The sequence below is a fragment of the Nannobrachium achirus genome (assembly GCF_963921795.1).
Source record: "Nannobrachium achirus genome assembly, chromosome: 11".
Taxonomy (NCBI): Eukaryota; Metazoa; Chordata; class Actinopteri; order Myctophiformes; family Myctophidae; genus Nannobrachium; species Nannobrachium achirus.
The window spans coordinates 52,911,702-52,926,443 of record NC_137820.1 but is presented as its reverse complement, the minus strand read 5'-3'; the positions used below and the strand labels follow the sequence as shown (position 1 = coordinate 52,926,443).

General features: G+C 43.2%; 1 protein-coding gene across 1 annotated transcript in view; it reads left to right on the top strand.

Moving 5' to 3' along the window:
- Positions 1-193: 193 nt before the first annotated feature.
- The window catches only part of cftr (CF transmembrane conductance regulator), a gene marked incomplete at its 3' end in the record, with an annotated part of 49,487 nt that continues 34,938 nt past the window's right edge, over positions 194-14,742 (top strand). Inside the window, exons 1-6 of the mRNA XM_080736530.1 lie at positions 194-402; positions 1,816-1,926; positions 4,982-5,093; positions 8,953-9,168; positions 10,221-10,310; positions 11,963-12,126. Coding sequence (XP_080592656.1) covers positions 350-402; positions 1,816-1,926; positions 4,982-5,093; positions 8,953-9,168; positions 10,221-10,310; positions 11,963-12,126 — 746 coding nt within the window. The 5' untranslated portion in view covers positions 194-349. The remainder of the gene's footprint in view (positions 403-1,815; positions 1,927-4,981; positions 5,094-8,952; positions 9,169-10,220; positions 10,311-11,962; positions 12,127-14,742) is intronic.

The window sequence follows — 14,742 nt, the reverse complement described above, 5'->3', positions numbered from 1 at the left end:
ACTTCACAGTCGCGAGTCGCGACAGATAAGAAGACCCAACAACACGCACACAGTGGACTCGATCAGGTTTGGACAACAAGTTGGGGAGGATAGATCTTTTTCTCGGGCTTGCGAAGATAAAACACCACCAGCGCTCGTTTCACCAGCAGTGACATCACCGCGCACTTTACGAGCCTCGCACAAGGTGGAGAATAAAGACAGCGCGCGGCTCATCTGATCCGCGCTGCCGGGAAAGGGAACGGGACGCACGGGCCAGGGCCACCAGATGTGAGCGACACGGTGGCACAGCACACAACACAGGGCTTCTCTTCCACAGGTGCAGTGAAGCCAACCTGGCGGCGCGCTTAGGATGCAGAAGTCACCAGTGGAGGATGCGAACTTCCTTTCCAAGTTTTTCTTCTGGTAAGAATGTTATCAATCATTTTGGAACGGTTTTGGCATTGGGTACGTGCATACAAATAGTTTGAATAGAATGGTGACGTTGTTTGAGGACGTGCATGCAGGTGGCACGGGTTGTTACTTTTAAGACTAGGCTAGGTCGGATTCCAGGCGCATCGCCGCATCTTTTATAGCCCAATTTCAATATTAAATTCCAGCTAATGGCATGACTAATGTGGTCTATATGGATAGGCCCATAATAACGCGGTCTATATGGATAGGCCCATAGGGATAGGCCCACTGAAGACAGACAACAGTTCTTGCTGGGGAAAACGTTTTGCGAATTACTGTGTGAGAATGAATGAATCGCTCCCGGTCAGGACCGCCAATTCCTTGTCCTGTTTTGCTTCCAAAGGAAGCGACAGATAGTAGGCCTACTGTGAGTTTACCGATCATTATTAAAAATAGGTAGGCCTATAGATTGGGATTATGTGTGCTATTGAATGATCGTTCTGCAAAATAGGATACACCGAAAACATGAAAGTTTGCAGTGTCTGCAGTGCACTGCAGATCTTTAGAGTGAAGAAACATGGGCATTGTGGAACATAAACTATTATCTCTTATTTAAAAAAACAAAGATAATTAGGCGATAGGCTACTGGGGTAATGATGCAGCATTTTGAAACAAAAACAAAACAAGCCACAAGCCTATAAATTAAAGCTTGCATATTATATTAGGCTAAAGGCAGGTAAGCGTTTGTATTTCCCAACCTTACCAAAGACAAACACTTTCTCCCTGAAATTCAACCAAAACACTTTATGTCACATTCAAACACAAGGCCTACTTTACTTAAAACACCAGTTTGATAATAATGATATTAGAGAACAACATGTATTTATATCAGAAACACCACACAGTAAATAGCTACCATGGACTGGCCAGTGGCCATGGTCCCCAGCCTTGACTTTGAGATTGGCAGTTTTCTATAATCAGAAACCTGCAGCCATTTGAGTTACAGTAACTATAGCTGGTACTGAAAGCCTATAGCACAGTGGTTCTCAAAGTAAATTGACCCATACAAGTCTGTAACTCCGACAGTGTACAAATGGAACCAAATGCACCCTAACAGGTCCATTTGGTTCCATTTGTACTCTGTCAGAGTTAAGGGGAGACTTTGAAATTTGGAAGTTTGAGAAACACTGAGCAGGCTCGTATCCACTTTAGATTATCCCTTGTCTGCCATGCAGGAATCTAAATTTGTGCTTATTTCTGCTTCCAATCCACACTTATACACTGTAAAATCCTAAGTGTTAATTTTACTCTGCATGTAGTCCTCTACAGATACTTTTTTAAAAGTTAAATTAACACAGACGATTTAGGATAGTGAAGTATTTGAAGATCAATCCCAGACTATATTGCATTGTGTTTTCTCTCCAGGTGGACGGGACCACTGCTCCGGAAGGGCTTCACAAAGAAGTTGGAACTTGCTGATGTCTACAAGGCTCCCTCCTTTGACCTAGCAGACAACCTCTCTGAAAGACTAGAAAGGTGTGTTGGCCAGTTAATATTAATAGTTTATTCTTCACTCCTTTGGGGTATAGTTTTTATCACTGTGCAAAGTGTGCTTTTGCACATATACCTGAAATTTGCCCAGGGAGCAGTTAGTGTCTTGGGGCACTTCAACACAGACTAGGCTGGCCGTCGGTCAAAACGGGGACCTTCTGATTCTCTGACCTCTCTAACCATTCGGCTATGGCCGCTCCAGTTATTGTGAAGCACATCAGTTTAACATGGTGTGGCTTGTGATTTGGTGCTTTATGAAAACCCTCTGAACACTACTTGGAATATATCTAAAAACTTGTGCAAATTCTGTTCTCTATCCTGGAGAATAGCCCGTTTTAATCCCAATTTGATGTGTAAACTTAAAATGGAGTTGGATAGCTCTGTAGTAAAATGTGGCATTAGTTGCAAGGATATGCGATGACAGACACATCACACCTTGTTTTCTGATCTCTTCTTTTTCAATATGCACACTATTATTTGTATTGAGTCAACTATAGAGCACATAAGTTTACATCGAACTTCCAGCTACGGTTTGCCTCCCAGTACCCGACAAATGCTGAATATGAATGAATATGCAAGTAAAGCTGGAATTGCTAGGACCAAGAAAGTGACATACTGTATCTGTCCTCTCCTTCTCTCCTCCCCTCTCCTACATATCCTTGATTAGTAGTCAAATCCTGATGTTTAAAATGTGCACACCTGGTAGACACTTTTGTGTGCTCTGAACAAAACGTAAATAAGTCTGATTTGTCCTAATGTAACCAGATGTGAAAGGTAAAAAATACATGAAATAGCCTTTCTTTGACCCCTTCAGAATGAGACAACAGGGAACAAGGAATCCTGACAAATGATACTCTGGGAAAATATTCATGTTTGACGGTGCTGGCGAGCTGTTTATAATACAATTTAGGAATGAAGCTGCGGGCCATATAAAATTTGTCCTCTGGCCTCATTTGCCCCCCCAGGCCACACTTTGGACACCCCTGATCTATGATGACATTTTAATAATTCAGTAGTAAGTGCAGTGCAATTATAATTGTACAATTGTAGTTTGCAGACAGGCTTTACAGTAGAATACAGTAACATTGTCAGTGTTAAAGTTGGCTCTCTGGGGGTAAACCATTTTCAACCAGGTGTCCCAGTTTTGGGCATGTCGTAAAATATTCAATGGAACGTGAGCTTGTAGATCAGCTATTTTCGCTATTCCTCATACAACAAAGTATATACTGTGGGGCTTAAGTAGTTAAATGAACTACTAAATCTGGATATTATAAATAGTAAAAAAAGGCAAAGGAGTTTAGAGATAAGGGGTAAGGCATGGACGGAAATATAAGCCATTGAGTCACTGCCCTTTTGGCATATTTACTGTAGCATTGCGCAGATCAGAGAGGTAACACACTCTCTTTACCTAAAATATGGGATGGCATTTAAAGGTGACCAGACTTAACCCAGGTCTGTGTGGCCCAAACAAACACCCAAGGCAACTGTTCTATGGGGGACAAGTCTCTCTCTCTCTCTCTCTCTCTCTCTCTCTCTCTCTCTCTCTCTCTCTCTCTCTCTCACTCCCTCTCTGTTTATCTGTCTCTCTGCCTATACTGTTAACTTCCTCTGTCCCTTGTTTTTCTCTCACCCACATGGTCTCCCTCTGTTGCTTTTCTCTCTCCCTCTCTTTGTCTCCCCTCTTTCTTTCCCTCTTGTGTTCGTCTCTCTCTGTTCCTCTCTCTTCCGGCTACCCTTCTCTCCCTTTTGTCTGGCTTTAACTCCCCCATTTCTCTTCTCCATTCTCACTACCGTTCCTTCTTTTAGTACTGGGTAAATGTCACACCTTTGAAGGTTTCTTTTCTCCTTCTTCTCCTCCAGGAAAAAAAGAGAAGTGAAAGCTCTCTGGCCACCCGTTAAATGCCACCCGTGTTTTTGCCCCCAAACAACGCAAACACAGCGGTGCCCCATGCAGGCTCTGCTGCTGGGGCCCTTATTGGGCTGCGCTAGGGGCCGCGTCATGGCCTGGAGTGCCAACAGTCCTGTGAATGGGCGTTAAAACTCGACCTTTGAGAGGGTCTGATGCCCACAGGGTGATAAATGAGCTGGGGCAGTGGCGTGTGGTGTGTTTTTGTTGATCGCACAAACACAGAGGGCTTCTGGGAATTTGAACTTTACCGGGTCGGGTTTAGTCAGCCACTCCATCAGATTGACCGTTTAGCAGATCTACTGCTTACCGTCTTTCTGTCTTGTTTTCTCTGTCTCGCAAATACGCAAAATGCACACACTGTACTTCTCACCTTGGTATTGTCTCCCCATCAATCATTCCATTTCTCTTTCTGTCTGTCTCAGAAACTCTCCCTTCTGATTTCTTTCTTTCTCTTTTCTTTATCCGTCTCCATCATATCTCTTTTCTCTCTCTGCATTGCTCTCATCATTCACTCTCTTTATTTTTCTCTCTCTTTCCTCCCCTCTCCTTGTTCACACAACCATATCTTTTACTTCCTATTACTCACTCTCACGTTGACTCCCTCTCCCCAGCCGTTCCCATCGTGGCTGAAGGTCCCTGCTGTCCACGGTGTTGGACCAGTCAGCTAGATCTCCCAGGTTATAAATGACCTAACAGTAACAATGGGCTCACTTCACTGTAACTATTTACCCACTGGCACTTATTCAAACGCTGCTGCAGCTTCCTTCTCTACTTGCGTTGAACATTAATTATTATCCCTTTTGTGTTTGGGGAGGGAAATAAAACAGTAACTTGGCTCTCCAGATTCACTTCTTTTTAGGTGCACAAGAAATCTTTATAACACCTATAGTAGTGGATGCTGCAGATTTGACAGTCCTGGCCGTTGCGACTGTTTGATTATTAATGTTGGCACTTGGCGATCGAGGAATTTAATCTTGTCCTGCCGTTGTGCTCATTGTAAGTACATTCTAGATAAGAGCATCGGGTAAACATGAAACACGAGCGTAAATGTTGAACCTGCAGTGTTGAGATTGTCTCGTTTACTGTATGTCTAATGGGTCCTGATGGAACATAAACTGTCTCCCTGTTTAGAGAATGGGACCGCGAGGTGGCATCGGCTAAAACCAAGCCCAGGCTGATGCGAGCACTTTCTCGCTGTTTCCTCTGGCCCTTCCTCTTCTTTGGAGTCCTCCTTTATTTTGGGGTAAGTGTTTTTTTTTCTTCTTTTTTTGCTCCCCTAGTATCAGTCCATTGGTTCGTCTGTCCACCACTTTGGTTCCAAACAACATAGCTTGTTAACTACTGACTGGATAGCCATGGCATTCACAGCCATTTGCTGTGAACCTTCATGCTCCCAAGCCCACAAGTTCAAAACTTTGAATCCCTATGTGATCGGATCAGATATTAAAATCCTATATTCTGCGATCCAGGATTAGACAATCCAGACAAATTTGTCCAGGTATTTCAACGCAATTCAGGGTACGATCACCCTGATCCATTCCAGATTCAGACTTTTCAAGATGACGAGATACTGATTTGAAGTGTTTTTTTTCCTGTAGTGGTTCCTACCTATCTCCACAAGAGTATATGAAGAACAATATGGTGACAGTATAGCAAAAGTGTCCATGAACCACATGAATCCATGCTAGGATTCATGTGGTTACAATGATGAATCATACTGTATTTTCTGTTGCTTAAAATCTAAATTACTTTCACTGTCAGTTTTGGTGTATCCCCAAAGAGTATACAAATGTAACCAAATGGACTCCTCTGAAAATGTATTAACTAACTATAAGCAGTAAGTAATTTTCAGAAGTTAGGAAAAACTACATGAAACATTGCCTTTCATTAAACATCACTCTGTAATAAGGAAGTCAGAATAAATAGTGAACACATTAGATTAGATATTATACACATAGAGCTCTTCGTGGGTTAGAAATGATGGACCTAAACCCTAATGGACCCTTGAAATTGGTTCTGAGATCCGAGTGGAAACTTACTGTTCCCCCTTACATTGTGCTGCAGTAATCTGATCCCTGGTCAGTCCATCATGGCAGCACTTGATTCTAGAACCCCGAGCCCCACGGGCATCTGCTTCTCTCACACCCACAGCCAGCATACTGTAAACAGATCAACGATTTGTTATTAGTTTGTTTGACACCGTGACCTAGTTGATCGAGTTCAATACCAGAACGGTCATTGCGGCGAGAGGCAAGCATGCAGCTAATACACAACGAGTGCACAACACAATGGGAAACGGTGGGGTGCTAGACCAGCTCTGGTCGGGGAGAAATAAATAAAAAATAGACCAGACGATAGCAATAGTCCTCCCCAATAGTGGGGGGACATTCAGGCCCTTCTGACTTGACTCCAGTGCCTTTGGTATTGTCCAAAATATTACTTTTAAAGGTTGATTTCTGCTTATTTTGTTTTAGATATTAATTAATATGAAGATGAATATGATCATTAAAGTGATCTAATCCTGTTTTTGGTTTTGATTTGAACTACGCAAATCCAAAATTGATCCGATCAGACAGCAATTAAACGTTTGCCCTAGGATGGCCCCTGCTGTTTTTTGTGACCCTCTTTCCTGTAGAACCACCATTAGGCCAACATGTCCACTTGCACACATGACATCAAGATCATAAAAATTGTGTTTAATAGTGTTGGTCAAAAAACACATTTATCTGTGATGTTTATTGTGAAAAATATACCATGAAAGATTATATCAAAACATTTGTCGTGTCTCCACACACTCAGCAGTATGAAATTGATCAATTTGTATCTGGAACTAAAATGCATTTACACATTTCCTCACTGACCGAGTGTCAGGTTTACGTTTCAGGTTTCACCTCCTTGAAAAAAAAGAGTAATGTCTCAGGGATTTTGTTTTATACCTCAACAAACAAGAATCAAGCGATCGTGCTTCATGGTTGTTTTGAGGTTGGTTTAGTTGAACCAGGCAGCATTAATAGCCGCCAACAAACAGGCCCTCATAGTCACAGTGGCTTTGTGTCATTATCAACATGACAATGTTTTGCCCCCTGTCCGTCCGTCGGTGTGTGTGTCCGTATGTGTCCGTCCGTCCATCTGTTACCAGCTAATCTCCGGCACTGTTGGAAATTGTGCACGCACCTTCCCACTAGGCCGAGGAAGATTTTTTTTTTTCTCAAATCAGCCTCATGGTGGCGCTATAACAGGCTGATTTCTGCTTTTACATACTCCACCGATCAGTGTAAAACGTTGTATGCGCACTCCCTAGAGGCCAAGGAAAAAATCTTCAGTACACAGTATCTTAATAGTCATGTGATCAAGATGGATCTGTCCGATATTTCATATTCCATCATAATTGGTTGGCTAACATTGGCTTCCAAGGTTTGCAGGATTGATCCGTTTAGAACAAATTGCCTCAAAAATCATGAACAGCAGGTCGACTTTTGGAAAACACATTTTTGGAACAAAATGCCTGAAATCATGACTACAGCATCCGATTGCCTTGAAAGGCCGAAGAGGACATGGCACCCTTTTCACATTGGCACCACCAGGAGGCCACAATAACCTGACCTGGCGGAGATCTGTGCTTGGAAGAGCACTGCTTCTAGTATAGTTTTAATTTGCTTTGTCTATCTATATGTGAATCTAGACTGTAGTGAAAACTGCAATAGCATTTTATTCATGGCCGATGTGACTAAAGGATTCATCTGACACTCATAATTGCATAGAATATGACCTTTAAAGCTGACTGGTAAAGTTATGATATGAGATACTGTACCATTAAGAACATATTAGCAACCTACAGTAGTCCAAATTGACCCACATTTCTTTAGTGATCCAACCCTGATCAGGAACAGGCTATGAGTGTGATTGACAAATCAAAAAGGTTGGCTTTTCATATACAGCACTTAACTGAACACGATAGTCTTACACACTGGGGATTATAAGGGAAGACACCTGTCAAATGAGTTTAAATTGTTTCCTTTCACCTACCACTTGCAGGTGTTTTAGGATCATGTAAGCCAATGGAAGCTTTAATGTTTTCAAATGCCCTTTCCCACTGGTGAGATATACAGTACTGTGTTCTAGAATTCTAGGATCCTGCAGATTGTGTAGCATGTACAGCTGAGCTGACGATTAGTTTCTCTCCTCCACCTACAGTAAACGCTTTTCTTGAGACGCACACAAGTTGACACAACAGGCCCACCAGGCCAATCTGTACATACTGTACATGATACTGTACTTGCTAGTGAATTAGCAGACCTGCCACAGTGTAGTGGACCTATAGAGTCACCCCAGGCATGTAGCACCAGTGTGTCGCTATCTGTCCCAGCGACATGGAGCTCCTGTGACGAGCTGACAGTAGCCATTACGTAAGCCTGTACAGTGGGGGGTGGTTGCCGGGGTGACAGTAATGCCCATTTGTGAAGCAAGGAGGGGGTTGAGGTAAATAGTGGTGTTTAAATAAAAGTCTTGAGTCTTAATTGTTGGAATTTTACACTTCGAAATTCATCAGAAATCCAAAACATGCACTATGTTATATTTTCTATATTTAAAATGACATGGTTGGGGGCCTACGTTACAGTAGCTTTATTGTACCATATCATTATTATGATTCACCGCTTAACCTTCCAATGTATGAATGAATGGGCCATTGTAAATCGCTTTGAGTTCTTAGGAAAGCACCATAAAAATGCAATCCAGTATTATGATGTTGTCACGTATCAGATAGACCTGTAATCTTCACCCAAGGTTATTGTCAGCGTTTGTACATTTTGATGACTGTACGGATAAGAAGGGCAGAATGGACATGAACCACAGGGACTGTACAGCGATTGAAAGTATTTTTTATTTTATTTTTCTGTCTTTAATGCATCTTTCTGTCTTTAATGCATCTTTTGCATTAGCTTTGTTACAGAAACGCTTGAATTCCCCCTCGGCAACTGTGAATCTAATATTGTAATAAATGGCTTGCGACAACCAGAGTCATGTGATCTACTGTATGAGTATTTCTCACACTCTCTCTCTCTCTCTCTTACACCCACGTTCTCTTAACCTTGTGTGTCCAGGAGGCTTCCAAGTCGGTCCAGCCCCAGCTGCTGGGTCGGATCATTGCGTCCTTTGACCCGTTCCACGCTCCAGAGCGGGAGCAGGGCTACTGGCTGGCCTTTGGCCTCACCCTGCTCTTCATCGCCCGCTTCCTCCTCCTGCAGCCGGCGCTCTTTGGCCTGCACCACCTGGGCATGCAGATCCGCATCGCACTCTTCAGCCTCATATACAAGAAGGTAGGTGAGGATTAATCTCTCAAGAACAAAACAGGGTCCCATCCTAATTTACAGTACACTTTAAGACAGAATAAGAAATAATGTGTTGGTAATTAGAACTAATATGTTTTATTATACAGAAACAAAGACAGAATAGCAGAAAGAGCGGATACATTCTCTGGCACCGTCACCTGCCGCAGAACTGCAGATATAGGACAGGCAGTAAGACCGGCGGCCGCCGCACTGACCGGCAGGTCCCGTCGCGGTAAACTGCCGGTCCGTGCGATGGTGGCTGCTGCGGCAGTTACCAGCGATGCCGGTCCTACCTACAGTTCCGAGGCTGCCGGTCCTATCGCCGGCGATGCAGCACGACTTAAGCCTCGAACAGAGTCGGTAGTCTTTTTGAGCGTTAACGTTGTAGTTTTATGACTCAAAAGGACTACACCGCACTACACGCGGTGGATAGCCTTCCACCGCGGACCCGACTCTGTTCGAGGCTTGACGGTCCAACTGACGGTCGGCAGGTGCCGGTGCCAGAGAATGTATTCGCTCTTTCTGCTATTCTGTCTTTGTTTCTGTCTAATAGTGTATTAGTCTAGTGTACTGTAAATTAGGATGGGACCCAAAACAGAGAGGGCGCTGTTTTTCCCTTTTCTTTGACGATGGGTTCCCATATTCGGTTTGATTCACGGCTCCCCATGAGTTAATCTTCGAAGTGCCCTTGAGCAAGACAACGAAAACCAAACTGCTCCTGTTGAGCAGGTTGACACCTTGCATGGTTTCCTCTGCCATCGGCATGTGAATGTGAGTGTGTGATCTCACTCTCTGGGGAGGGATAGTGCACATGTTACACCCTCCCGGTGAAAGTCCTCACTGTCAGGTGAAGAGAAGCGGCTGGCGACTCCAAGTTTATCGGAGGAGACATTTGGTTATCAGTGTGTGTCACCCTCCCCAAGAGAAAGATGTGGGGTTAGCGTTGACAGGGAGGGAGTCAGGGATTGATTATAAACTAAAGACATTTAAAAATATGACTTCATATTCATGACTGATCAGGGGACCTTTGTCCTTTTCAGACCCTGAAACTGTCGAGCCGTGTCCTGGATAAGATCAGCACTGGTCAGCTGGTCAGTCTGATGTCAGCCCACCTCAACAAGCTGGATGAGGTAAAACCAATTCACAACCTATAGACTACTGGGGTCAGTTAATGCAATATGTACCTAAATGAATGACAATGCAACAAGGATAATACTGGATAGAAATACAAGTTAAATCTAGTGTCAATATCTTTTGGCAGCTATGTTGAATGTGCAAAAGCAGAGGCATTTAATATCCTGTAAGAGGCGTTGTGAGCATGTAGGATCGGCTATTTTCAAGATTTCTGCCTCATTTGACAATTTGGCCAATGTTTAATTTGTCATTTTCGAGGTACTAAAAAGTCCTTAAATTGGAAAATGCTTTGGTGGACACATTGCCTTAAACCAAATAAATAAAATAAAATAGCTTAATTGAGCTTAGATTCTGACACTAGACATCTGCACTGCATTGCAGGTGTGTTAGCGAGTGTGTGTGTGTGTGTGTGTGCGTGCGTGCGTGCGTGCGTGCGTGCGTGCGTGCGTGCGTGCGTGCGTGCGTGCGTGCGTGCGTGCGTGCACGCGCGCGTGCACGCGTGCGTGCGTGCGTGTGCATGTGTGAGTGTAACACGCAGGCTGGCGAGTGAACTCTACCTCTCTACAGTGGTACTGTAGGTCTCGTTGAAGCGCAGAATGTCGATACACTCTGTGACCTGCTCTGAAGTAATTATCACCTGACTTGAATATGGCTAGGTCCGATTACCTGTGATTTTCTCACAGTAGTGTGTGTGTGTGTGTGTGTGTGTGTGTGTGTGTGTGTGTGTGTGTGTGTGTGTGTGTGTGTGTGTGTGTGTGTGTGTGCGCGCGCGTGTGTGTGCGTGTGTGCGCACGCACGTGTGTGTGTGTGTGTGTGTCTGTCTGTCTAGATAAAAGCTTTAGATAAAAGCTTATCTGCTGTATGGTGTATGCATGTATGTATTCGGACACGATTCCCTTTTGCTCCATTCTGTGATGTTCTTGTGTGCTCTATTTATACTAAATCACAGCATTCGAGACAAATTCATGTGAACTTAAAAGTAAAATAATCTTTGGTCATGCGTTCCAACAAACATAATTGTTTGCGGGTGAGAAGCTGTGCGAAGTGGGCGATCTCTGTCTCTGCACTAGCGGCTCCTAGTCTTGGCGCCTGCTTAGTGGGGTGTGGAATTGAAGGAATAGCGTATACCTCCACTGGCATTAAGCCCTCCCAGTGAAACTCCTCTCTGTCAGGTGAGAAAGACGTCACATGTATCGAAGAGGACTCATGGTTGTTTCTGCTCTCCCTGAGTTTAGGAGTTAGCAGTGACAAGGGACTACAGTGTAATAGAGTGGTTCTCAAAGTGGATTCCAGGGACTCTGTGGGTTCCTTTAGTGGGGTGTAAATTGACCCATACAAGTCTGTAACTCTGACATTGTACAAATGGAACCAAATGAACCCTAACAGGTTCATTTGGTTCCATTTGTACCCTGTCAGAGTTAAGGGGAGACCTTGAAATTTGAAAGTTTGAGAAACACTGGTATAATACACAGGGAATATGGAATTGGCATGATGACTGCAGAAGGCTACATTGGGAGACAAATGAAAAAGACAAACTAATTGAAGGAAAAAAAAGAAAAAGAAAATGTAATGTGTGTGTGTGTGTGTGTGTGTGTGTGTGTGTGTGTGTGTGTGTGTGTGTGTGTGTGTGTATGTGTGTGTGTTACAGAGCCTGGGTCTGGCCCATTTTATTTGGATCACACCCCTGCAGTGCATTCTGTGTACAGGGCTGATCTGGGAGCTGATTGAAGTGAATGGCTTCTGTGCCCTGGCTGCTCTCACCCTGCTGGGCATTGTACAAGCCTGCCTCGCTCAGAAGATGGGACCACACAGGTACACACACACACACACGCGCACGCACGCACGCACGCACGCACGCACGCACGCACGCATGCATGCAAACACACATGCACACAATTCAATTCAAAGGAGCTTTATTGGCATGAGAAAACATACGTTTACATTGCCAAAGCAAGTGTCTCAAATAAAATAAAAACTGTTGAAAGTGGGGAACATATATACAGTTGGAGGGGGTACAGCATTGTGTAAACAGAGTTATGTCGCATTGTGACATTTTATATATATATACTTTATATACAGCGTATAAAGCTTTTGGAACAAATAGCAGCATTATTTTTACTCAAAATGTAGAGCTCTGTTTCATACTGTTTGTGCACTAGGTCTAGATTTCAATCTGTGGTTGTGTTCCAGTCTCTACCCTTCTTTTGTCGCAACAGTTCACAAATCTTGCTGCTGTGTTCGCACATTGTTGTATTTCTCCCAGTAGGTATGGGAGTTTTTCATCATTGGTCATGTTTTCAAACTCACTTCTTGTGTGTGTAATCTGTGGGAAGTATGTGTCTCTGATGTCTTGGTATAGTGGGCAGGTGGTTAGAAAGTGTATCTCTGTTTCTACCACATTTTGTGTGCAGTGGGTGCATATTCTGTCTTCCCTTGGGAGTGGGGTCTGTCTGTGGCGGCCTTTCTCTATTGCAAGGCTGTGTTCGCTGAGTCTGTACCTAGTCAAGGCACCTAGCCAAGTCAACACACATTTCCATTCCCTGAATGCTCGCATTTCCATTCCTGCTGTAGCCTGTGGTCGTTTTATCGTAGATCTTCCTCGGCTCCTGTCTGACGTGTCTATACAGTTTGCCTTGATATCTCTTGGTTTACAGTATATCTCCTGCTAGAGACAACAGCACGCTTTGTGTCCCTGAGAAGTGTCAACAAAGCCACAGGGATATTCTGACAGAACAACCAGCTGGTTTCAAACACACCGCCTCAGCTCAGTTTGATTGATTGATTGATTGATTGAAGACTTTATTAGAAGTTTGCATAGAAAAAGGTACAGTTTCATGACGGTACAGTTCACTGGTACAAGGTCAACTAAAAGGAGATCCTAGAAAAGACTAAGCTTATTTCCATATGAAACCATTGAAGTATCTCATATAGCATTGAATGACAGTAACCACTTGAACCCATTATCCATATTCTGAGGAGAATATTCGCCAAGAATTTGGGAAGAGATTTGGTGTAGATGGAAAACATCTGTCAAAGTACAGTAACTCAAGTCCAGTTCTAGAGGGTTTAAGAGGTTAAATAGCATAAATGGATCCTCTTTATCCATTTATTTAGCTTTATCCCTTCGGTTTTGACTACACTACTGTCCTGCTTCAGATGAGGTACTCAGTAAAAAATGAGTAAAGTCTTGAGTATTCATTTAAAAACATTAACCCAGGTGTCCCAGCCAGGGTATAAAATAAATTGAATCTTGTCCCCAAAATGTAATCAATTAGTTTGATTAATCAATTAGTTTGTTTTGTCCTGAGCGTAGCGCATGTTTTTAATTGTTTATCATTGTTCATCGTTTTTTGAGCCCCCAGCAGCGTGGCGTGGCACTGAGCATTTACCGTATGCTTAGAGCTCAAATACTTTCAGCTCGGTTGTTTGGAAACGCTTTTAGGCGAGTGCCTTGGCGTTTTCAGCCTGGGAAACAAAGCCTCGGTGAACACGGCGCCTAAACTGACCTAAAAGATATCCAAACACCTTTTGACATGCTGTCATTAATATGAATTCCTCACTACTAAAACCATACCTTCATAAAGTGTATTGTGGAATTGACAACGCTGACCTTTTGATCCGTTCCCCTTCATGCGTTCCGTTCCATCCCACATGTTGAATACTCTGCTTAATTAGCCCATGTTTGTGTTTACAGTGCTGTGTGTGTGTGTGTGTGTGTGTGTGTGTGTGTGTGTGTGTGTGTGTGTGTGTGTGTGTGTGTGTGTGTGTGTGCGCGCGCGCGTGCGTGCGTTCGCATGTGTGTATTAGGCTAGCTTTTCCACTAACATTTTCCCTAAACTACATTCAGGTTTCAAATTGCTCCATTCTCCCATTCTGAGAGACGCCTTTCAACAATGTATATTTACTTTACTTTATTTGTGTATTTAGATGGGACACCGCATATTAATTAGCAATACATATCAATGTAATGTAAATACCCCGGATTTAGAAAAGACGCTAATTTACATCTGCCGTCCCCACAAAGAAAAACTGGCAGCCAATGGAGTACATTACATTACATAGGGAAAACAGAGCATAATACATAAATACAAGAACAGAGGCACGAAACAGTTTAACACTAAAACAATCATGTAGTATTGCACTAAGAAAATAGCAGCGTTTTAGAGGGCAATATACCGGTATACAGTATTTGTATACTGAAGTGAATTGTGTATAAAGTGCAGTATTAGTTTCAAGTAGTAGTACAGGATACATTGTCAAATAAGGTACAGGATTTATTATGAATGGGTGCAAGTTTGGGTATCAAGTAACCATTTTAGATTGTACTTGAAGGATATAAAAGTATGACAATCTCTTATGGCCAATGGAAGGTTATTTATAGGGGTTAAGTGGTTAACCACGCAATATGGTTAAGTGTAGTCCCTCGAG